This window comes from Lissotriton vulgaris, chromosome 1_1 (genome assembly GCF_964263255.1).
Source record: "Lissotriton vulgaris chromosome 1_1, aLisVul1.2, whole genome shotgun sequence".
NCBI classification, from domain to species: domain Eukaryota; kingdom Metazoa; phylum Chordata; class Amphibia; order Caudata; family Salamandridae; genus Lissotriton; species Lissotriton vulgaris.
The window spans coordinates 673893901-673920537 of record NC_141685.1 but is presented as its reverse complement, the minus strand read 5'-3'; the positions used below and the strand labels follow the sequence as shown (position 1 = coordinate 673920537).

Below are 26637 nucleotides of genomic sequence, written 5' to 3'. Positions count from 1 at the left end.
GTTAGGTTGAGGTCATTTTCATTAAAATAAACAAACATAGTATGTGTCTCCACTTTTGGGACACACTCAAATGCGATAAAGAAAACAGTAATGAAAAATTAGAATCTTCTAAAGTCTATACCTGAATATATGCAAAAAACAATGTTTGCTTTCAAAAGAGGCACAAACCTTCAAAACAGACTTATTTATGCATATGAAGATCTATCAGTGAAAAACACTGTTGAAAATATGAGACAAATAGTACCCATTGTTGGCCACTATAAATGTAGCAATTGTACAGCTTGCATGACAACTACCTCAGTAAAAACCAGTGTAATCAATGAAGTAAAGTTCGTAGCGAAATCCTTTTTAAACTGTAACACTACGAACGTTATTTACTGCATAGAATGCCCTTGTTTGCTACATTATATTGGGAAAACTACTCAACCAATCAAAAAAAGAATTTTGCAACATCAATCACTCATTCGTTGTAAGAAAGAGAATGCACCTCTTGTAGAACACTACCTTCGTCTCGGTCACAAAGAAACTGACATGAAGTGGTGGGTACTTGAAGTCATCAAACCTAACAAAAGACAAAACAATGTAGACAAAATACTCTCTTTAAGGGAAGGTAAACTAATCTGCTTAACTGGCACAGTTATTCGAGGGTTAAATTCAGCTACTGAGTGGCATGCATTAGCATGCCTAGGATAATGATACATGTTACTGCTCTGAAATTATTCAATGAATATACATAACATCTATAACATTCTGTCACTGTTTTGTCTGCATGTAGCTATGTTATATTCACTGTAGGAATAGATACGCTGTTCACAATGAGATTTTAGAAATGAATTGCATCACTCATTTATTGTTCCTCTTAATGTGATTACAACATTTCTGTCACAAAAAGAAATATTATACTCTTAGTGAAGTGCAACATTTAATTATATTGCCTAAGTGATATTACACTGTTGAATATACCAGTGATGTTATATATGACTACATGAACAGATGGTGTACCATTCTATTCAGTTTTGGTTCTATAATGATAATGTGAATCTTTTGAAAACAACGATTTAAGACGTTAATTGTACCAATTGTATTGACGTTTTCAACTATAAATAGATAGCAGATGGGACAATAATATACATAGTTGCTCTATTCAGATTACAATCGACACTCTTTTGATTTCCGTGTTTTATATAAAATGTTATGGTACGAAGAGCATGCCCCTTGATAACCAATCGGAGATGTGAGCCAAATCTATCTCTTCTACTATGTGAGCCAAATCTATCTTTTCTACTATAGTCCTTTACAAATATTATATTATATTTTGAACAAGGCCCTTTAAACTTCATATTTGACAATGCACATGTCCCTCTTCCTAAACAGTTAATAATACCACTTTGCGGAAATTACTTGTTTAACTACACTTAAAGATGGCGCTCGTAAAATCCAAATAGTCCTCTTTCGTGCTCCAAACGAGGTATAAAAGACAGCCAGTCACACGGTAATGGTTGTTTTTCGAAACTGACCGCACCCGACGCCACAGATTTTTGACGCACTGGTTCTATTTCCAGGTAACTGTTAGTTAGCCTTAGTTTAATCCTTAAAAAAGATCTATAACTGACTTGACATTAATGGAGAATCTGCTTAATTTCACTTTTAGAATTTTCGCCAAAGACGATTGTTTCACTCAATGCGACTTGGTGCACTCACGATTTAAATCAAGTTAATACTCATTCTCGATATGATAAGATAACTAAAAACACCCTTCAAAGCAGCGATTAGTCTCAACATTTGGCCTATTATATATATATTTTTCAGATCGCTTGACTCGATCCTGATCTAAAACTAACATAACGAATATATCGCTACAGGAGAGGTCTTGGCTCCAAAAACTGAAAATATAAGTGCAACTTTTTTGACTATTCTAAGGTAACTATTTACTTTTGATCGTACTTGTAGGACTAGTTAGTTCTATTAAATCTTGAGTTTCTAATTAGTTTGCATATAATTGCAGAATTCTACATACCGGTTGCAACCTATCGACAGCTTCTCATCATTCTGTGATACAAGTCAAACTTCCAGGTACTCTGGACACAATTGTCCCCCTATAGTTCAGTAAAATCACATATGAAACACATTAATTCCCTATATAATATTGGCCTCTTATCGATATCTTTTTAAGCTATGTAAGGTGCTGAAAGTAATACCAGCATTTCCCAGTTGCATCAGGTGCTGAAAGCAATACCAGCATTTATGCGTCAGTGACTTGTCTAAATTGAACTTTTGTAAACATAAAGGTATGTAAGGTACTACACTCCTAACTAGTTAATAGTGTAGTAAGAAATATCACCAGAAACATCTTTGGACAAGTATCTATAAAATAATATATGATGCTTTTAGTCACTCCAAATGAGCGTTCTCATAAATGGGGCTCATTACATAAATTTGCTCATTAAATCATACAATTTTTAACCAAGTTAGGTCCATGTTTTTCACTATGAGAATGATTTAACAACGATTTATAATCAATGCAATATATATAAATTATTGATTTTTTCTCAATGTATAATAATTATACATAAATGTACATGTATGTTTTCGATTGTCTTTGTATGTTTTGTTTCCCACAGGTGTATTATGATGTAATTTGATTGTATAGATTGATTTAATAGTAATTGTAAATATTTTTGTTTCATTTTACATTAGGGCAATACAAATATTAAATTCACAGTCCTGAAGATGGTCTCAGAGATACATACATAAGAGACCGAAACGTCGACCTTCCCCTTCATCCTACTTAATTGATAATAGTTGTAAATAGGATAAGCTTGATCAGTACCTACAGAGTACAAGATTGATGCATTATTGTTTTCCTGTAGGCCTGTTTGTATATTTGTACTTCAAATTCTTAATGCCTCTTAACTAATTGTTTTGATAAAATCTAAGATTTTCATATACACCGTTTGTGTCTCTTGTATCATGTTACATGTTTTTTATGTTCAAAAATTGATTTCTTATTAACTATATTGTATTTTCGATTGAGTCTATTAGAGGACCATTAATTTGTCCTTGTTGGAAATTTCTTAAATCATTGAAAAATATTTTTGGGAACTAATTCCCTTGGAGGCATCTCCTACCTGTACATACATTTACCCAAGCCCTCAAGGGTATACCGGGTTGCTCACTGTTGTATACTCATTTTCATTAAGCTTCATCAGAAATTGTTTAGCCTCCCTTACTATGCCCTGCCACAGCACGAAGAGGTTATTAATGTAGCTCACCCACAAAATGGTATGTTGTAACCAATGTTCCATAGCGCGAACCCTCAGCCCCTGCTCCTCCCACCAGCCCATAAGTTAAAAAGCATAATTGGGGGTGAAGCAGGTACCCATGGCTGTCCCTCTTTGTTGCTGGTAAAGGTGGTTCGCAAAGAAAAACATGTTTTTAGTGATACACCACTCAATCATTTCTAGGAGCATACTATTATGCATAGCATACCATGATAGCTTCATGCTTAGAAAGTGTTGCTCAGCTCATAAACCATCCCTATGGTGTATACTTGTATGACATGTCTAGAGTCATTAGAAGCATATTAGAATCTCATTTGACATCATAAACTTGTTTAAAGAAGTCTAAGGTATACTTAATATGTGATGGTAAAGTGCTAACTATCGGGTTTAAGAAGTAGTGAATATATCTAGACATGTTTTCAAACAGGCTATTTTGGGCTGCAATTAAATATAGAAAGAAGGTATGACTGGAAAATCTTATTTTAAAAAACGATATTCATCCCAACTTATTAGCCCTGTGTCTTTCCAAAAATCGAATTTGTCTGTCAATTGTGACATAGCTTCATTCACATGAATCTCTGGCCCCACAGTACTACATTACGCCCTTTATCCGAAGGTTTCACAATCATATTGTCAATATTTATTAGTTTCTCAATGGTTTGAAATAAATCTTTATCTCTCTGGTTAAATTGTACCAATTGCGTTGGATGATTTCATTAATATGTCGCAGTTCTCTAATGAGATGTTCTGAGAACACATCTAGATTGTCTCTTGCCATTCCAGGAGTATATCTAGATCTCGGCTCTAAAGGGGGTAATGCCTCTTCCTTCGATAGTAGCTGTGATCAAATTTGAACTTGTAGAGCTTTGTGTGGCTTCTAATACAATATCCATTCCACCTTCTTCTTGCAAGGACAGAAGATCCTCCAAAATACCCAAGTCCGCCACTGATAGATCACTCAATAAGTTTCTTGGCTCTGCTAGTGTCTCGTCCGCTATTCTTCCCATTGTGCAAGTAGATAATTCTCTTAATGTGGGTACTTTGGTCAATTTTAGTTTCCTTATGAATTTATAAAGATAAATTCTTGGTCCAGAATAATCAAAGTTGTGTTTATGGCAATGAGAGAGTCCTAACATATTTTACATTGCTTAATTTGAGTCTGTTGGTTCCAGCACTTGTCAACACTGGAACCTAAGACAGTCTGCCACATGGTGGCGCTCGCTGTTTGTCTAATTTAGAGATTAGCACAGCAACAGTTTTTAATAATTCAAGAAGAATTTAACATTACTAATACCTGCCACCCAACCCATTCTTATAGCTTTGGGGGCCTGGAATCCCCTAAATTGTCAAAATTGGCATTGGGTGATGCCAGCTCCAATGGCCTCATGACGAGGGCCCTGGAACTTATATTTTTAGAAATGAATCAATTAAGCACTCATACACAACACATACATTATTTGTCAAGAATCTTGTGATTCACAGTAATAGTTTTAATAAGACTGAACTTTGTAAACCCCAGCTAGAAGGTAACAAGGTAACTGTTTATTGCACTGCAGTGGAGCACTATGTTTGAGAGGATGTGGCATATCCTTTCTATCAGTAAAACCAATATGGTATTGTAAACAATAAAAGTATCATGTGTGTTTCTTCCCAAACCTGGTGTGGAAGGTCAGAAATATCTCTGTTCCCAGCCAGTTCTAGTTTCTCCAGGCTTTCACAGTCGCTTAGCTCCACTGGGACACCTTTAATTCGATTATAGCTGACAAGGAGCTCCCGAAGTCGAACCATCTGTCCTGCAAAAAACAAGTCACTTCCTTCAGATAAATGAAACATTAAACCAAACCTACACATTTGATGAGGATACTCTTCTGGCTACATTTGATGTTACATCATTATATACCCATATTCCACATGAGGATGGGCTTATGGCGTTATATGAAGATCTTAGTAAAAGAACTGTGAAAAAACCATCAACAAATGTGCTTACCAACTTTGCTAGAGTTATCCTTAAATCCAACAATTTTACATTCAATGGTAAACACTATCTGCAGATACAAGGTACTTGCATGGGTACTCGGATGGCTCCATCCGATGCAAATATCTTCATGGGCAAACTAGAGAACAGTATACTTGCTACTTCTAGCATCAAACCACTGGTATTGCTACAATACATTGATGACATATTAATAATATGGAATGCAGGAAGTAGAACATTGGAACAATTTACAGCTAATATCAACAATATCCATCCTACCATCAAATTTACCAGCAGCAATACCAAACAAAAGCATCATCTCCCTTTTCTGGATATGCTAGTCACCATTCATGAACACAAAATTACGACTGATCTGTACCACAAGCCTACAGATGCTCATTTGTATCTAAACTGGACTTCATGTCACCCACATCACACTAAACTGAGCATCATCTACAGCCAAGCACTCAGAATAAGACGCATCTGCAGCAATGAGGAAACCTGTAAAGACCATCTACAGGAGCTTGCTACATTATTTAGAAGGCAAGGCTATCCTCTGCATATCATACAGCAACAAATTGACAAGTCTTTGCAGTTACCCAGAGAAGCACTTATTTGGAATACCAACACCAGAAACAAAAGTGACAGAACTCCATTTGTAGTTGACTATCATCCATCAGCTCCCAACTACAGAAATATAATGCAAAAAACATTTCCCTTACTGTCCACTTGTAAAAAATTGCAAAAGGTTTTTCCAAAACAGCCAGTCATTGCTTACTGCAGAGCTCCAAATTTACGATCTCTTATTGTGAGAGCTGAACTCAAGCAAGTTGTAACAAATGCAGGGGTTCATTGCTGTGACTCTAAAAGGTGCATCGCGTGTGAATACCTTTTACAAACATCATCAGTTACTAATTATGTTACCAGTAGGACCTATGCAATAAGGCAGCATATTACATGTCGCTCAACATGCATTATTTATGTGATTCAGTGCCTACGGCAAAGCTGTAAAAAAACAATATGTAGGCCAAACAGTGAATGACCTCCGCACACGATTCAGGAACCACAAATCAGCAATACTTAATAAGAAAATTGACCAGCCTGTAGCCAATCATTTTAACCTTGTGGATCATTCACAATCACATTTGAAGATTTTCCCCGTGGAATATGTCCCAAAGGAAGAACTACTGGACTCCAGGGAAAACGTCTGTATGTACCGTTTAAAATCATTGCATCCAGATGGACTGAACATTACTGACAATACAACCTGATTACTGCATATCTCAAGAACTCTCAGGACTGCATTGATTCCACATTCCAAATGGAATCTTCACTCATGATGCTTTTTGAAATTCAGCTGTGTCATCTGTGCAGCCACTGAGCTTACCATCTGGAAACTACCTGAGGAAGGCGGAAGCTGAAACGTTGTAGTGGAAATATATTTTTGTTCTTTGGTGAATCTATCTGTTTGAGTCACTCCTTTCTTGGATATTTTATTTCTTTGTGACTCATTGTATCCTTTTGGATCCAGATTTTTGCCCTGGCTGGCTGTTGTTTTCTTGTGATCCTTCATCTTCAAGTATGTATATATATATATATATATATATAGGCCCCTAGTCCATATAAGTGAATTTGGTCGACATGTTTCTGCTTATGACGAGTCCGGGCCGCGGTGGTGCTTGATTAGGTGCAGAGAGGGGAGTCGCTGGCAAAAAATTTTGCAGCGTGAAGATTACCCCACACCGCGTTATGTGCCCATGAGGTTCTGTATTGATGTACCTCCTGTACACGACTCCAGCAAAATTGCTGCGTGGGTCTAAAACGGCTTCATAGCCGTAAGTATAAACATACTTTTTGGGAAAAAGATAATATTTCCAATTTTTTACACAAATTCCTCACGGCAGGGTGCACCTTAGGGCGTGTACACCACCGGAGGAGCACACTTTTTTAAGGTCCTGAAGAAAGCTGAGCGACTCGGGCTCGTCATAAGCAGAAACATGTCGACCAAATTCACTTATATGGACTAGGGGTCTACCATAATTGAGGCCACACCTATGGTCCATTCACCCTTGTTTTTAACCAGTGCAAATCGGACTAGTAATAAAATATTTGAAAGTCACGTACTTGCACTTTTTAATTTTTTCTATTTCTTTGCACTCACTTAGCTTTATTTGGCTTCACAAAACACCCTCAACACACACAAAACCAGCTCCGTTGTAAACAGGTGTTGAAGCACACTGTAAAGACATTAGGTCTTTCCAGTGAGAACCCAGTGATGAAGCATGTCACCACTAGGTTGGTGAGTGAGGGTTCTTAAAAACTTCTTTTGTATTGTCCCTCCCCTCGGAGTTTTTCTCTTTGTTCTCTTTTCTTTTCTAGGACACTTCGTGCTCTTCCACAAGGCTGTCCTTTATTGATTTGTCACTCTTCTGTTGTTTAATAATAGTAAGAAAAGGGGTGTAAGAGTGAACATCTAAACCCTTTCTCTCCTGTTGTTCTTGGTTGGTGTATATATATTGTGTTCTATACCAGATACATAGACGACATCTTCATGATCTGGGATGGATCAAGGACAGCCCTTAACAAATTTCTCCTTGATAACAATAGGAATGATGTGAATCTCAGATTTACTAGTAAGATAGATCCCGTGGAGATGGACTTCTTAGATGTCACAGTCAGGGTTGTGGAGGGGGAAATTATAACAGACCTGTACAGGAAACCCACTTCAGGTAACAGCATCTTGCATGCTAGAAGCCATCACCCAAACAGCTTAAAGGATAGCATCCCATATGGCGAGATCTTAAGGGCAAGAAGAAATTGCAGCACCAATGAGAACTTTGAAAAGGCACAGGGTAATATGATTCAGAGGTTCAGAGCCAGGGGCTACTCAGACCAGATACTTATGAAAGCAAAAGAGAAAGTGAAAACTAGAAACAGGGCATCACTTCTAACCAAGAAGGTTAACAAACCTCCTGAGGCTTCTGGTTCTAGCAATGTCAGGATGATAACATCATTCAATGTCGAGGCAGCTAACATACGAGGTATCCTGAAAAAACACTGGCACATAGTGAAAAGTGACCCAACAATTGGGAAACTGATTAACAGTTCACCACAGGTTAGTTACAGGAAGGCACGTTCTTTGCAAAACATGCTGGTCAGGAGTAACTTTGAGAGCCCGGTAAAGAGTAAACACTGGCTTAAAGAGCAAAAAGGTTTTTACAAATGTGGGAAATGCAAAGCCTGTGCAACCAGTCGGAATGTGAAATCCTATTCACTACCTACGGGAAGAACTGAGAGTATAAGTAAATTCATGAACTGTAACACCGATCACTGTGTGTATGTAATTATGTGTCCATGCTCAAAGCTTTATGTAGGCAGTACCATCTTCCCTATAAAGAAGAGGATCCTTGAGCACATGCGTGCTATCAGAAATGTTGATTTGTCCTATGCAACTGCTAGACATTGGCTTCATGTTCATAACAGTGATGTTAACCAGTTTTCCTTTTTTGGCATTGACAGGATCCCAGCAAACCCCAGAGGGGGAAACCGTCTCAAACAACTACGTGTCCTGGAATCCCGCTATATCATTCACCTGGATTATATGAACCCCTTTGGCCTGAACGAAGATGAAGAACTGTATGTGCATATTGGCTAAGACCATATGTTGAGCCAGAAGATCTGCCCTTAGTCTGCACTAGTTCTACCTGTGTCTTACCCCATCTGCTACCCAGATCTCCCTTTGTTGGTGTCTGTGTCTGTCCCCCCCATTTCCCTCACTAACCTGCTCAGAGAGGGCTCTCTCTGACACAGGTGGGTAAACAACATTTGTACCCTTATATCAAATAGGCTCTGAGTCGCGTGATTAGGCCCAATCTGTCTAGAATGTCTGGTTTTGTATTGTGTTACAGACCTATCATGTATATTGATTTGTCCCCTATCCGTATGAGGGTACTGGTGCGAATACCATTGATTTTAAACAATTCTCGCACTCACACCATTGTGCTTGTTCTTGTCATACCTGGCTAGGTAAGTTGTAGGCAACACAGGGTTCACTTTCACTCAAATCACAGGGCTGAAAGAAGTATTTCAGGCCCTCACCCTTTAATTTTGTTTATTATTTTTTAGTTGAGTTGAAATGTTTTCTGTATAACGCTGGGAACTCCCGTTATAATAATGAAACATTTCCTGTTCTTATCTTAGATAGAGAGTAGGTCCGGTTGTCTGATCTGTTTTGAACAACCTAGACTATCAATGTGGAGTACACACGACAGTATGTTTTGGCCACTTGGCCGTGACCATCAAACCCCTATGTTGTTGAAAATTGGGCCACTTGGCCTTGAGGATATGGCTTATAATGCCAAGTAAACGAAATATTACTTCATCTGCTACAAAGGGTTCACACATAGACTTGTAAGCAATTTTGATTGACATGTTTGTTTTGTGCAGTGAGGATTGAACTGCGGGTGCTAAACATGCAAATGACCAAATTTTGTTACACACTGTATTCTGCATTATTATAATTTACAATACAGTGGTCGAATTCAAATTAATTTCTATTACTTGCATTGGTTCGTGTATATATTCAACAAAATGTCATTATGTAATTTAAATTGTGCTTTGAAACCATTTGTGGCAGAGTCTATCTTCTATCTCCTTGGTAGTTCTCACAAAATGTAGTTCTTGATAATGAAACAGTCCTACCTTTATTTCTTGTAAATTGTGTGAAACACTTTCTGCATAAAATGGTGAATTTTCTTACTTTTGGTTGGCTTTGGAAGAAGACCGTTTGGTCGAAACGCGTCGCCATTAAACTTCTTGAAACACAGACCCTGGAGTGCGAGTCTCTTTGTTTGGTTGCGGCGTGGATACTTGCTGGCAGCCCTTTCGAACATATATATATATATATAACGCTCCAAATCCTCCCAAACTCCAGCAAAAGGATGAGTCAGCACTCGAGGGGTGAAATATTATCAACACGCTAGGTTTTATTTAGCGGAGGGGCAGACACAATGTATATATATATACACCAGCAATTCCAACCACTTCCGTTTGTACGGAGAAGCAGGAACTCAGACCGACCACAGCATGTTCAGGCAAGGTAAAGTTTTATTTTCGTTCCTTCACAGCCAGCAAGACGCGTTTCGGGCTTCAAGAGCCCTTGATCACATTATATATATATGTGCCAAACAAACCTCCTGTTATAGGAAAAGACTCGGACACCCAGAACTTCTTGCAAGAAAATTTTATTTTGCAAGTGGAAAAACAATGCGTTTCGCCTTTACGGCTTGATCACGCTCGTCAAACAGTGTAAGCGGCCATCTTAAATACACATTGTAATCGCCTCAAAATTGTGTCACACAGTGAAAAATAATCATATGGCGGACATTTTATCGTAGGCAAAATAACATTGTTAGTTAATGTTTTCAGGTCCGATTTCATAATACATAATGTAATAAACATTTACCATGAATTGCACCAATTCAACGTATCACGTGGGACCTATGTTTCGCCCGATATATTACAACACCTTTTTTTGTGCAAAATCAGATGTATATACACAATCATATGTTTTAACAAAATACAAGTCTAGCGAGTCTGATAATATTTCATACAATTGATAGCCGTGTGTTTTGGCAGTCATTACTGAACTTTGTGTCACATGATACCATCAAAATGTAGCCTAGCTACATGTGACACAAAGTTCAGTAATAACTGCCAAAACACATGGCTATCAATTGTGAGAGTGGGCTGATTCTCCATTCGCGACAGCTAAAACCTCTTGTACATGTGGCCCCTAATCCCAAGTCCTGGGATGGCTGCCTCAACATGTTTTCTCTTGTAGCGGCCAGCCAATCGGAGCACTCGCACCCGCAGGAGTGCACTCTTGCAGAACCAAGGAGGCCCAAGGGCACAAAAAGGTCCCTAGGACAATCAGAACTCTCTGCTTTTTGAAGTTGGGTTTGAGGGACTCTTGCTAGAGTTCTTAAAACACCTCTGTTCAGACATACACATATTTTTGATCCCTACTTTTTTCATCCCTCCTTTTTCTAAAACAAATTAACAGATTTACAGCAAATCACAAAAAGCATGCTGTCTTGGCCAGATGCAGCTTTCTGCCAAATTTGTTGTAATTCTGTTCAGATGTTTTTGCGGTAACGCTGTTCAAATAAGTGTTCAAATTTTTTAAATAAGTTCAAATGAGGGGATTTTGGGACCACCCTTTTTCTCAGACACTGCTAGACGGATGAAACTTTCCTTGATGAAATTAGGCAACAAGAGCTTTATTTGGAAAGATTCCAGAAGATTTGACAAATGGTGTCAATGTTATTAGCAAACCAGAAAAGGCATTTCCCAATGGCAATTCAGACCAAACTATAACTACCCAGTGGTGACCTCCGCTGGGTACTAGTTTATATTAGATTAGATTATTGTATATTAGATTGTTATAGCCATTCTAATGTGACATTTATGAAACTTTGAGGTCGAGGACATTTCTGTCTTTTCCTGCCTAGGATTGCCTTGCTTTGTGTGGTGGTTCCGGGCAAAAGTCTTGATAGTGCAGGGCTTCAGGCACTGTGACCTGGTGGCCCTGTGACAGTTAGGACAGTGGGTCAAGTGTATCCAATTCCAGATCCAACTGAGGCTCCACTGTAGGAAATGTGGAAATTCCCCAATCTCTTACTGGGGCAGGAGAACCACAAGTCTGATGGGGCAGACCCACCAAGAATCCCCAAATGAAACCCGAAGCCAGCCCTTATAGGATTTTAATTTTAAACAAATGTTATTAATTTTACTTTTGCTCGAATAAAAACAAATGGAAATATAGTTTGCCAAGGGAGATAAATTATAGGTCTACAATCAAAATTTTTTAATTCTTCGTGGCTGACACTTTTAGATCTTAACCAAAGTGGTTCGCTACAACCTTTCCAATCTTACCAAGTCTCTACTATCAATCTGACACCTTTTATCCATATGGGCAAGTTTCACTCCCTGGGCATCAGTTTTTTCAATTAAGACCATGATGATTTATTCAGGGGTGTCTGCAGTCTAGCAATATCTCAAAAGACTGAAATTAGCCCAATATATCATAATAATTGAATACAGTCGGGAGGAGCCTGGTTTTCCTATACACTTACCAGTAGCAGTTTTGTATCATTTAAAAGTGGTAGCCCTGAAATCAGTACTGCCTGTTCTTTTACTCTTTCAGAATGCCTGGATAGCGAGAATTGCCAAGTTATATGAAAGAGCTACCTGTCTCTCCATATCGTTTTAGGCATAAATCATCCTAAATTTTCCTATAATCTTTTACCGGTGAGCATGTACAAAATATGTGTCTGGATTGCTACCTCTTTTGGAGTATATCTATGCCTACTCCAGTTTTCTGCCCTCCAAAAGTCCCATCTCTTTTGCTCACATTGATCTTAAACAATATAGTGACTCTTCAGTGGTATTTACCAGTGTCCGATATATCTAGAAAATCGTTTTTTTCAGTTAAAGGGTCAACACTTAGTTTCTATTGTGGAGAAATCTCATAACCTTTCAATAGCCCCAATACATAGCACAAATACATGGCTCATTTGTACATATTTATAGACTTCCATGTCTGCTAGTTATTATTGAATTCAATGCTATTTATTTATTTATTCACCATTTGTAAAGCGCCTGGTTTCACCCAAAGGTGTGTCCCCGTGCTAGGATTCTAACTCTCTTAGAAGAAAGAAAGAGAAAGGGAGAAAAAGAACTATGCCTAATAGCAGGAGCATGACACAAAGACATCTAGATAATCCCTATTTTAAGGGCGAAACAGCCTGGTTTTTAGTCCCTTTTGAAAGGTCCTTTCCGTAGGTTCAGATCTCAAATTCAATGACAAAGTATTCCACCTTTTGGTTGCAAGATAACTGAAGGAACAGGCTTCCAATGCTCGGTTGGTCAAGTTTATTTAACCACTTCGACTCCAAACATCACCCAGTGTAGAGATACCTTTCAAGTTACACTTCTTCAACCCTTTCAATGTTGTTATAGCTCTAAAATATTGATCACCTACAAAGGCGTTTCAAGGTTGTGGTTTTCCACACCTCATGTGATCTGGCACCAGCTGTGAGCTACTATATTACATAAAAAATTCAAGGATACCTCCCATCTTCAAGTACATCCACGTCTATCGGTGACAGTTCCTACTGTAATATAAAAGCTCCCTCATTCACTATTACTAACTGCGATACTAATAATATTTGTGTAAATCCAGGCAAGGCAATTGTCATTGATATTATAGAATTGCCGCATCACACAAAAATGCACGGAGTGTCCCATCGATGTTCTTGAAAACGTTTCCTAATATCCACTAAGGGGTATTTTTTTTTTTTACAGAGTTTTATATAGTGGAAACTTCACCCGAATCGGGCATCAGAGTGCTTTAAACAGCACCAGTTGCTTTACATGAGGACACATTCAATTTTTTTTTACTTTTTTGTTTGGCACGAGGAGATTACGGGATTTGCCCAGAATCACAGGATGTTCAGCGTTGTTGCCGAGACTCAAACCCAGTTCCCCAGATTCGAGGACAACCGCCCAGCCATTAGGCCAACTTCTCTCCCCTAAATTATAAAGAGTAAACTAGGGAGGATAATCATTCTACAGAGGCTCGAATGTCCCAATAGCGAGAGTGGAACCCTCTTCCTCTGTTTAACACCTTGGTCAGGCTTCACCAGCTCCTTCATCAGAGTAGTGTCCACAAATTCTTTCCTCTCTTTCGTGACACATATAAATAGAAATCGGAAATGTTGCTTGCTTACCTAGAAAGGTAACTCAAATTTTGTTTTGAGTTGCAATCTGTGAGTGGTAATGGTATCAACTTTGTTCAATTTTCTCAGAGGTTTGTGTAGCTACCAAAAACCTTAAAATGTAAATTACTATTTGTCTGAGTTTTCTTTAGCTGCTATTTATATATAATAAGCAAAGAATACTTGTAACATTTATACATATAATAATTAACATATAAAACAAAAAAATGTCCTTGTGTAGGTTAGTTAGGGTCACAATTGTGGGAGAGAAATTTGTAAAGGATTTTGGGGAAAGCATGATCTGTTGGGGAACAATTCTCTTTCAGTTTTGGGCTGTAACGTGAATGAGCTGCGGGTCAGAAGAAGGCAGCGCCTGGTGCTTCATTATTTGAGGGAGAGCATGAATCAAGTTATTTGTTGCAGGAGACCCATTTACTGCATAAGGGATGCACGAACCTATTCACAAGCAAAGGTGGGTGGAGCAAGTAGTGGTTACAGATCAGCAACATTGCACAAAGGGAATAGCCATTCTGGTTATGGTGAATACTGGGGTGGAAGTGATGAGATACAAGGCAGACAAAGGGGGGGTGCTGGATAGTGGCAAAGATTACGGTCTGGCATAGCCAGCATACCTTAGCTAGTTGCTATTGCCCTAATGTGGACGATATTTCCTCAATGAACGTCTGTGATGTGAGGCACAGGGTAAGCGTAAAATGCAGGAATTATTATTTTTATAGTAAGAAACATGGCCAGAATTTGAGGATTGACTATTTCCTTTTCACTAGTCCATCTGAGACCCTAGGGACCTCATTTACAAGAAAGTGCCGCAGCGCTGCACCGCAAGCCCTTTGGCTGTGCCATGCTGCGGCACTTGCAAAGCACAGGGATTGCGACATATTTACAATAATATGTCACATCCCTGTGATTTTCCCTGCTCAGGCGCACAATTGGCTCCCGTGCGCCACGTAGGCACCCTTGCACCATGGTGGAAGGATGCCTGAGTCATGGGGTTGATTGCTTATGTGCAGGAAGATGTTCCTTTCTGCACATCTGAAACGGCGTTTGTCAGCTTCCATGTGTGCTACATTAGCATAGCACACATAGAAGTTGCAAAATGTCATTTTTTAAATAATTGTTTATGTGCAGGAAGAGACACCTTCCTTTACATACACAATCATAAGAGGGGATTTCCTCATTCTCTGTGTGCTGCAGAAAGCAGCACATATAGAAAGAGGAAAAAAAACGAGGAGAAATTAATACATTTCTCCTCACTGCACCTCCCTACGCCTCCCCTGGGGAGGCGTAGCATTCAGATGCATCTCCAGGTTTACGATTTCTCGTAAATCTAGAAATGTGTCAGGTTCCATGGGTGTTGTGTGGCAACAACCATAGATCGCCCCTTTCACGAAAAGTGCTGTGTGTAAAGGGGCCGTATTTACAAGGACAGGAAAATGCACCTACAAGGACAGGAAAAGCCATGCAGGGAGGCTTGTCCTGTCCTTGTAAATATGGGGCCGAAAATGTGCTGCCAGTGCGTCACAAAATTTTACACACCAGCGGTGCAAGGGGCTTGTAAATAAGCCTCCAGATCCTCCCAATCCAACATGTTGACATCTCCAGTAAAAAAGGCAAACAGCAATGGTATTAAAGGGTAAGCCTGCCTTTTATACCCCTTAAGCAGAATTTATCCAATAGTACACCGTTCACTCTCACCCTGGATATCAGTTCAGATTAAAATAGTAGTATCCAAGGCATAAACAATGGTTCAGTGTAGTTTTTAGTGATAATAGAAAACAAATAAGCCCATTCATCTGAATTGAATGCCTTTATAGTGCCAAGTGAAAGGTGTAGGTTTCCATACCATATAGGCATACTTCATGCATTTATAAATTCTTCTTAGGCTCAGTCTCATCCTCATATGTATCGTAATTTGCCCAGGTGTACAAGTTCCTCAATTACCCTGCATAGTCTATTCACTATAATTTTTGTCAAAACTTTAGGTTCAATATATAGAGCAAAATCAGCCTATACAGTCCACAATAGTCTTCCACTTTCCAGGCTTGTACAGCAGTGACCATGTGCAAATCAATGTCACCTTCTTGCTGCTTCAAACATTTGCAGAACATGTTTCTGTGACACTGACCTACATGTTCCTAAATAATTCCATTGGTAAGCCATTGGGTCCTGGTACCTTGTCACTTGGGAACTGAGCAATTACTTCAGACACCTCATCTGCCAGGCCCTGACAGGATTTACAACTGTGACCTTAAAAAATTCCAGCAGAAGTCACATTATTAACTGGTTATCTTACTGACTTGCACAAGAACTTATAAAAAAACTTATCATTTACTAAAACCAAACAGAGCAATTAATTTGAAATTGCAAACTCACCAATTTCTTTGGGTAGCTCTGAAATAGAATTTCTGGATAAATCCAAAACTATAAGATTGGTAAACTTTGCGATAAAGTTGGGAATTCTCGTTAGATTTGTTCTGTGTATTTGCCATTCCTGAAGGTTGCAGAGTTTCGCCAAAGAAGGAGGTAGGTTCTAAAAAAATATAATAGATACATAAAACCAGGCACATACCTTATTTACAAATTTTTCTATTTCTAAGGTCATTGGAATTATGTGGCACTGCAGTACTAAACTATGCACCAATTAAAGGCTATTTATATGCAATACTATACACTTAAAGGCAAATTATGCAACAAATTGTCTGGCTTTATTGTCTAATACAAAGGGGATTCAAATGCTATGAAAATACACAAAAAAAGAAAACTATCAACATTCGACAGGTCTTATTTTAAATGGTATTCACAATAATTTTGTTTTATATGGAAGGGCATGAACACCATTTTATTAGGATTGTCCTTGTCTACATAGCAGAGTAAAACAGAGTATTAACATTGCCTTTATAGTATTGCACTAAGCAGAAAACAAGCAACATGTACACACCTCTTGTAATAATAAAAAAGTGTGCCTCAGTTATTTGGTGCATCCAAGTTATGTTATAAATCTAGTCTTTAGTTACGAGATTAACTTGTATTTACACTATAGGGTACCACTTAGTATTTCTTTCGATTAAGAAACATTCTCTCCCAGTGTATCCCCCATTACCGCTTCAGACCCCTCTAACACATTTAGTCACTTGCCATCCTCTTAAGGTCTGCACACTCACCCTCTTCCCCTCTCCCAACACCCAGACCTGTTGGCATGCTTGGACGATATCTCCCTACAGCTGCACCGTCTCTCCCTCGAACTCCACGGTTTGAAATCCCTTTCACTTGAATATCTCCCCTTGTTAAGCCCCCTCTTCGCTAGTACGATCAGGCCTAAAGCCTCCGCCAATGCCACTGGCACACCTCCTTGCGACCATCCCCTGTCACCTACCACCTCCAAATCTGTTCCTCTACCTAACGCAGCCTATCGTCCAAGAAGCACGTCCGGTCTCACACCCAATGAAATCGACAATCAGCTCAAATCTTACTCGCCCAATACGGTTCTTAACACAAACCCAAACGGAATAATCCATACCATTCATACTAACCCTAAAAGAGAATCCTACCTCAACTGCAGATTCATAAATAATGATAACCTCAAGCAAGTCAATTTCTCACAGACCCCTCCCCCCCATAGTGTGGCTCCACTCAAATGCATACTACTTAATTATAGGTCTGCTAGCAAGCACGCCTCCGAGACCTTTGACCCCATTCAACAGAATGAGATAGACATCATTATCCTCACAGAAACTTGGCTCAACCCTTCGTCCACTCCAATTCTCGACCTCTTGGTACCCCCCCACCCATGACATAATTCGCCTTGACAGAGACAAGAAGCAGGGTGGTGGCCTAGCCTGTATACACCGGAGTGCGCTTGCGGTCTCCCTTTCAGAGTCATCTTCGCCGGTAACATGCGAATACATTTGTCTCAGCATCTCCTCTTACAATCATCTGGTTTGCAAACTATACTCATTCTACCACCCCCCAGGCGACAAGCTCCGCTTCATTGAACAATTATTGGAAATCATCTCTGGCAATGTGTATTCAGCCCAGTCTCACCTCTACCTGGGAGATTTTAACCTTCAACGGTCTAACACTAATGATCATGCAGTCTCATGCCTAAACTCCTTCTTATACGACCACGATTTGATTCAACATTGTGACCAGCCTACTCTCACTAAAGGGGAAACCTTAGACCTCATCATCTCCAAATGTCATTCCATCTCAGTGGATTCCATCATACAATGTGATTGATCAGACCATCACATCATTTCCTTCCCTATCAACTTGGAGGTTTGTCGGAGTAAGACACAAAAAACCAAACCAAAGATCTGGAAAAGGGACCTCAGAGATTTCAATACAGCTGAACTAGCAACTCACTGTAATCAGGCCCTCTCTACACATTCAGACTTATCTGAAGTCCATGCTCTCACCGACTTCTACAACTCTTCCATTTCCAACAACATGGATTCTATGGCCCCACTCCAACAAAAAAATGCACCTGCAAAAATTTCCAAACCATGGTTCAATGGCAACCTAAACTCCAAATGGCGTAATCTAAGGGCCATTGAATTGTCCTGGAGTACCACCCCATCCGCTGACAATCTAAAAAACCTTATAGCAGCAAGAAGTGCATGTAATAAAACAAATCAAGACAGCCAAGGCGGAGTACTTCAGAACCCAACTTAACCAAGTGGCGAATCAACCCAAGAAACTATTCAAACTGGTTAAACAAAAATCGGTAACAGCACCTAACCAGTCAGATTCAGACATCAGACCTCCCTCTTGTGTTGATTTGGCTGACTATGCTTATCAACATTGATCTGGAAGCCAGGAAGGCACTATTGCCACCCAATGAACCCGCACCCCTACTGGCCGTTCTTGACAAGACAACACCAATTAGCTGGGGTATCAAGAACAATGCTTCCTGGGACACCTTTACCCTTCTCAATGAAAATTATATCAAAAAGGTACTGCGGATTATCAACCCTTCTAATCACTTCAATGACCCGTTACCACCTAACATCTTCAAATTCGTTAATGACTAAATCACCTCCTTCTGGACAAAGATTGTCAATGCTTCCTTGTCACAAGGCATGATCCCAGAATGCCTAAAAGAGGCACAGGTAACGCCTATATTAAAAAAAATCCAGAGCCGATAGTACAGATCTTAACACCTTCTGACCTATCTCCAGTTTACCTACCCTTGCCAAACTCCTGGAAAAATGCATCCAGTCACAACTATGTGCACACATCAAAAATTACCACCTACTGGACCAACATCAATCTGGCTTTCGTAGTGGACATAGCACTGAATCGGCCCACACTCACGTGATAGATGATATCTCAACAATGCTTGATCGAAATGAATCCTGCCTCCTTATCCTACTTGACCTGTCCTCCGCATTTGACACTGTCAATCATGACAATCTCCCATTCATTCTGGGGCATAGGATGGGCCTTTAAGGTCAGGTGCTGCATTGGTTTGCGTCCTTCCTGCAACACAAAACCCAAAGAGTTAAAGCGAACCACTCACTCTCCCAGCCATCCCCATTCAGCATGGGTGTTTCCCAAGGATCCTCCTTATCTCCCATTCTCTTCAATCTGTTCCTGGAACCATCAGCTAACGTTCTAAATTCCCTGGACATTAGGTTCCATATGTATGCAGATCATACACAACTCTATCTGAAAATCTTCTCTCCCGTGGACATCACTTCACTCAACTCTACCCTCCTGACTACCCAAAATTGGTTGACTAAGAACCACCTCCTGCTAAACACCTCTAGAACAGAATTCCTCCTAATTTCTCCTCCGAAATAAACTCCTAAAATCGACCTATGGGTGAACCAACTAACCGCGTTCAACTGTTCCCCCGCATCATAGACTCAGCTAAATCCCTAGGAATTACTATGGACAAGCATCTGAATATGAAGTCTCACATCAGCAACGTGTGCAAGGGACCTAACCACCTTCTAAGAACACCCAGGAATCTGAAACCTTTCCTACCACAAGCAGGTTTCAAGCAAGTGGTCCAATCGCTTATCCTACCGAGACTTGCTATGTGGACTCCCTAAATACTCTTTGGCCCCCCTAAAGGCCTCACTGAACGCAGCGGCCAGATTGATCACGGGCACCAAGCGAAATACACACCTCTCACCGGTTTTAAAATCACTAAATTGGCTACACTACGAAGCTAGAATTCATCTGAAGATTGCCTGCCTTTCACACAAAGCCCTCCACTTCAAAACCCCCACCTACCTCGAACAAAAACTAGAACTATCTGGAGGAGGTAGATCATCAAGGAGTGCCAATTCCCTCCTCTTGAAACCACAGATCTTCCGCTAAAAAGAACTTGCCACCGAGCTTTCCCTGGATCTCCTCCTAAAATCTGGAACTCTCTTCCACCCGAAATTCGGAGGATCTCTTCCAAGGCCGCTTTCAAATTGGAAGCAAACAATTCCTCTTTAGGAAGTTCTTACCTTAATAGAAGGGGCAATATATATACCTTTCTTGTACTTTATTTTCTGCCGGAAATGCATCGGACATTGTATAGTTTGATTCATTCCTGTATATGATTATTATTTGGTAGTGATTATTATTCCTGTACATGATTATTGTGTTTGCTCCCCTTAAATCAGGGGTCTCCAAACTTGTCTTGGAGGGCTGGATCCATGCCAGATTTTTTGAATATCCCCATTGAGATACATGTAGTTATTTTAAAAATCTGGCATGGCTCCGGCCCTCCAGGACTGGTTTGGAGACCCCTGCCTTTATCATTATGTTACATCGTCTTGCCCATCCCGCGCTCAACCAGGTCTGTAAATGTTCTATTAGATGTTCACCACTTAATCCAATGCTTAGTAGAAGCCCCATATCATTCATGTTTAGATTTTATTAGGGTATTGACTATTATTCCTGTATATGATTATTCACTTACTACCCTTATATCACTAAACTACATCATATAGCCCCCTCCTTCTCCACTCTGGACCGATAATTGAATTATTATGTATGAACTATTTGATCTTATAAATAGTTTACTACCCATGGTTGATTCATGATCTGATTGTTACCTTTCCCTATAACTGTGAAGCGCTCTGATATCCTTCGGGATCTAGTCCGCGCTATATAAAACTTTATAAATAAAATAAATAAATAAATTGTGTTTCTGTCCCCCAAGGGTCACTTTAGGATCTAAATATTAGACTTTAAAAAGACTAGCAGCACGGTTGAGATCCTTCTCAAGCAGTGGTTCCAAAGTTTTTTAGAACCACAACCCAATTTTTAAACAACAAACTTAGCTTTAATGGCCATAAGGCAGACGATTTTTTAATGTAACTAAAGCATTGTGTGCTAGTGCACCATCATTTTCAGATAGCACATTTTCCATAAAAATAGCCACTAAATTTGAACTGACATACAGTTTTACTACTGATATATTGCACACAAATGATAATGTGTGGAAATCGTGTTTCAGTGAACATTTATCATTTGAGCACCACAGAGTATAGTGTCTTGATTTGTTTTGATCCTATTAAAATCTTTGTTTCCATGACACCTCAGAATTACCAAAAAAGGTGCTCTGTTTTTGCTTTCTAAACTGCTGGATGTGTAAAGTTCATTAACAGGTATGGACATGTTGCGTGTTACAAAAATCATGACATCCAAATGCTTTTCCTTTCCCACACCTGTGCCCCAGCAAAATTGTAACATAATTCACTTTACTTTTCTTTCTCAGACTGCAAACTGAGGATCTTGCAAACACCAATGCCTATGTAAAAATAAAACAGCAGCAATTTGTCATAGCCTGACCTTTGGCCTCTGTCTTTGAAGCACAGCAAATTTGAGAAGACAAATACAGAATTTAAAGGCATTTTTTATTCAATACTTGGACTTTCATGACCCACAGTTTGCGAAATAATGTTCAAAGCCTACATGTCCTCTTTCTCTGTCAATGTGTGCCTGTTTGCAAACACTGCCTTTGATATAGTCATGATTGTTTTGTGAAAAACAAATTTTCATGAAAGAGAAAGATTCTTTTGTGTCTGAATTTCATGTAAGCATTTAATGTTGTCGAGAAAAGTAATTTCTAGTTCATTAATTGGTGATGTTGCCAACATACTGCAATTTCAAATACCAGGGGTGATGCCTCAGTGGAATAATGCATTCACTACAAGGATCTGCAGCCTTTCTATCATTGAATAGGGCGGTATTTAACACCAATTATTTTATTGCCAATGGACCCACCAAGGTAAGAATGTGCTTTACAAATACAAATTATGTTATGTAGTGTAATTATGTTATGTTATGACTAAATTCATCAATCAACAATTGAACAATGTCCAGTTTACGTTTGCCAAATTGTCAAACACAGTGTTTGCAGCAAAGTTAAGAACTTTCATACTGTTAGGGTTAGAAACTAAATATATTTTTGTCTGAACAATTATATAAAACATGATTATGTGGCTAGTGTTGCACATTCATATCGATATGTAAAGGCCACTTCACCAAATCCTGTCTCCCCAGTAGCAGTATAATGGAATTGCTGTTGTCACAAAACTTTGGTTTAAGAAGTAGTATTCGTTTTTACCAGTGGTTCAAACTGCTGGTTTGTTTGGAGCCAAGCATGTGTTTATGGTGATGAGTGAATTAACAATAAGTGAATGTTAAAGGCCATGGAGACAGATACATGGCTTGGAACCCCAAGGGGCAGAAGCAGTCTAGCAAGGCTGGGCTCTCAAGGATAAGACCTTCTGAATCCAGTGGCATTAGGATAATTTGTGACTGCACAAAATAGAACAAGATATAACAGCAACTTGTGACAGCAGTTTCCTTGAAGAAAAAAAGATTATTTTCTAGCCTGCTCACTGACATGTAAGAAGAGACAGAATGTGTTTGATTTAATAAAGTGAGCAAATGTTACTCCAGTCAACTTTAAAAGACATGCTGAGGAGATTTATGCCTTAACAATTAAAAGAAACATGTGGTGGCTTATTGAAGGTTTATCTATTCTACAGAAAGGTGAAATACTTCTGTGGAGAAGCTACTGGTGTTTTTATGAGTGCGTCATGCCTGTCATGTTTTTGAAAAAGTGCGCTCTCACTTTATCTCTATTTCTGTGAAAGTTATCTTTAACACAGATTTAAGTTTCACTGTGTAGCAGAACAGGGAAGATGACTTAAAATAATACTGTAAAGCTATTTTCTTGATACCGGAGAAGGTTTTTTTATTACCAGGAACACATTGTAGCAATGCTGAAAGGTACAATAACATTTATGTTTGAGGTTTATTTTGGATAAGGCGATTGATGCTTGGAAAATAAATATTGCACTGTGTTGCATTTTGAGTACATATATATATATATATATATATATATATATATATATATATATATATATATATATATATATATATATATATATATATATATATATATATATATATATATATATATATATATATATATATATTTATATATATATATTTATATGTATATATATAACATTATTGTTAAAAAATATATTTTACATTGTATGAAAATGCTTGTGTGTTTGTAAATGTACCACTATAACAAACATACATATGTATATGTGTATATATATATTAATTGAAAAAAAACATCGTTTTCAGGGGTGTTATAGTTAGTTGGACATTTCACTAGTACAAAACCATAGAAATTACCCCGTTATAGTTAGTCCAGCTAACTATAACTCCCGCCCCTGCAATGCACTGCTGATGACGTCACATATTACATCACTCATGACATGGTCAGTGACATCACTGATGACATCACTGATAATATCTCAAATAATATCACTGATTTGACATCACTGATGACATGATCCAGTGACTGTGTGTTTCTGTAAAGTTTAAATATGTTTTATATATATATGCAAAGATGTATTAAAGAATGAGTTTGTGTATAAGTTTCTGGATGGAGGACTTAGTAGGTGCGTGACTGACTGTACAAGTGAGTGATTAAATGTATCTTACTGAATGCATGGGTTGGTGACTAAACTGTGTGAATGTTTGTATCAGTCTATCTTTTGCTGTGTAAGCAGCTGCATTGGTTGGTGAGTAACTACATGAGTGTCTATATGGGTTATTGATTGGTTGCGTGAGTATTTGCATGGGTGCCTGAGTGTGTGTGTGGGTGGATTGGAGGTGTGTGACTCCGTGTTTAGATGTGTGAGTGCTTCATTCACTGGGTGTATGGGTTCAAGAGTGAATGTGAAAACAGATGTATGGGTGGGTAAGTGTGTGTATGGGTGTGATGGTGAGTGAATGCATATCTGAGTGCTACATGTCCAAGTAACTACAAATGTAAAACACAGTGCATGTGAGAGTTGGAGTATATAAATAACTATACATGACAGCCAGTGATTGTGAGAGTGGTTGTATTTGATCAGTGTTTGTACCAGTGATTGTATAGGAGAGTAAGTATATGCTAGTATCTGTATGAATAAGTGAGGTTGTGTGTGTTTAACTTTATAGGTGAGTAAATAGAAGTGTGATTGATTTTTTGCATGACTGACTAGGTGTTTGAGTAACTTTGGATGAGTAGTGGTGTATGAGTGCCTATTATAGTGTTGTATTGATGAGTCACTGCATCTATGACTAACTGTATCTATGAATGACATGATCTGTGTGTAGACCTAGGAATCTGTGAATGCGTACTTAGTAACTGGTATTGGTGTCACTATTCTTTCAAAAAAGTAGTCTATTTTAGAATGGGTGTACAAAGGTTTTACTAAGGTATGAGGGGTGCACCAGATTTGCACGTGGATGATGTAATCAGTGCTGTTATCAGTGATGTCATTTGAGATGTCATCAGTGATGTCATCAGTGATGTCACTGACCATGTCATATCCACACAGATGTCTCATGTCCACCATCTTTCTTGTGTAGAACTATGGATGAATATAGGGTCAGTAATTCCCCGTACCTTCCATGTTGGCCATATTGTTGGACTTGGCTCACAGAGTGACACTTTTGCAACCTGGGTGACGGTAGCACTCAAACATGGACACCCGCATGCCCCAGCCACTCCCTCACGGCTGCTATACACCCACACCACATCCATCCATCACAGGCGTCACAGGACACGTGACCCTGCTAATATAAAAGATTGGGCGCATGTTCTCTATGCCATTTTTGAGTTTCTCGCAACACATGCACTGCGGCCGGCACAGTCACACTGCCACAGTGATGGCCCGTCCTAGTGGTTCGGACACTTGATGTTTTGTGTGCTCTGCTGCACCTCACTACACCGCAAGTGTACAACCTGCAATGATGATAGGTGCACTAGTATGTCCTCTGCCATGACGATATCAAGACTCAGTACCAAATGTGAGACCTATCAGCTTGCAGAATGGAGCTGCATGATGTGGAGGGTGCCGTGGCCGCGAAAAGGTGAACAGTGAGGCCTTGGTGCGTAGCGTCGGGCAGATACTTCTCGGCGGCAGGAGTGGATTGGGTTAGAAGCCTGAATGCAGAAAGACAACAGAGCGTTTTATGCATACGCATTCATATATACTCTGCCACAGCATTGGATTGGTAACACGGGCACTGGTGCAATGCCCGAGGGGCTGGTGCTGAGTTCCAACTGTGGGCTGCTTTTTGGAGCAGTCTGGGGACAGATTTGGACGGTGTCGCTGTTGTTTGGATACAGCCAGCGGCCCAGTGGGTGTCTGAATGGCCTTCCTGGAAGCAGATGGGCATCAAGACCTCACGTTTAGCAACAGGCAGAGGTGTCACTTTCTTTCTCTCGCAGCGGCACCCATTGATGTATGCATACCTAGCAGGGCAGGGGGCCTGAGCAGAAGATGCCTCACTTGTTTGTAAGTCACCAGTGTAAACGAATCTGTGCATTTTTTGTATCTCCCCCACCCCCCTTTTTTAATAAAATTTTGCCAAAGCAGTGTTTTGAAGAAAGGCAATATGCATATGTTGGCCACATTTTTTTTTTTGCGTGCCCAGGCCCATTTTGAATCCTAATCCAACCCTGCTCTGTCATTACTAATTCTTACTATCTTTCAGTTGTGGGAGCTTGAGATCTCCACTAGGTTGTGGCACGTGGTTGAAGACAGAGCGGTGGAGTAAAGGTAAGCTGTGAAGGTTTTGTACACAGTGTGGGCACTCAGTGTCCCTTCTCATCTCCTCCTTTCTCTCCCTCACACTCTTTCTATCTCCCTCTTCCTCTTACACTGTTTGTCTCTTTCTCTCTCTCTCTCTTCCTTTCTTTCTGTTTCTCTCTCTCTCCTCTTTCTGACACTCTTTCCCTCTTTCTCTCTCTCTTTCTCTCTCTCACTGTTTCTCTCTCTCTCTCTTTGCCTTTCTCACTCTTTCTCTTTGTCTTCTTCTCACTTTCTTTATTTTTCATTTTCTTTTTCTTTTTCTCTGTCTTCTGCTCAATCTTTCTTTCTTTCTCTCTCTCTTCCTCTCTCCTTTGATGGACGCATGACGCACAATCTTCTGTTGCTTTTTATCTAACAGGCTGTGAATCATGAATTGACGTTCATCCCCCCCAACACCACCAAAGCTGAACAAGCGAAAAATCTGCAATGATGCGTGGCCATCCTGAAAGCATGACAAAGTTGCT

At 39.4% G+C, this 26637-nt stretch overlaps 1 protein-coding gene across 2 annotated transcripts in view; it reads right to left on the bottom strand.

Annotated features, from left to right (window-relative positions):
• Positions 1 to 26637, bottom strand: part of LRRC39 (leucine rich repeat containing 39) — a 229947-nt gene that overhangs the window by 95668 nt on the left and 107642 nt on the right. For both annotated transcript variants that reach the window (XM_086954502.1, XM_086954510.1), the window contains exons 4-5: positions 16428 to 16584; positions 4938 to 5074 (exon numbers count right to left, since the gene is read on the bottom strand). In XM_086954502.1, the coding sequence (XP_086810628.1) occupies positions 4938 to 5074; positions 16428 to 16584 (294 nt within the window). The remainder of the gene's footprint in view (positions 1 to 4937; positions 5075 to 16427; positions 16585 to 26637) is intronic.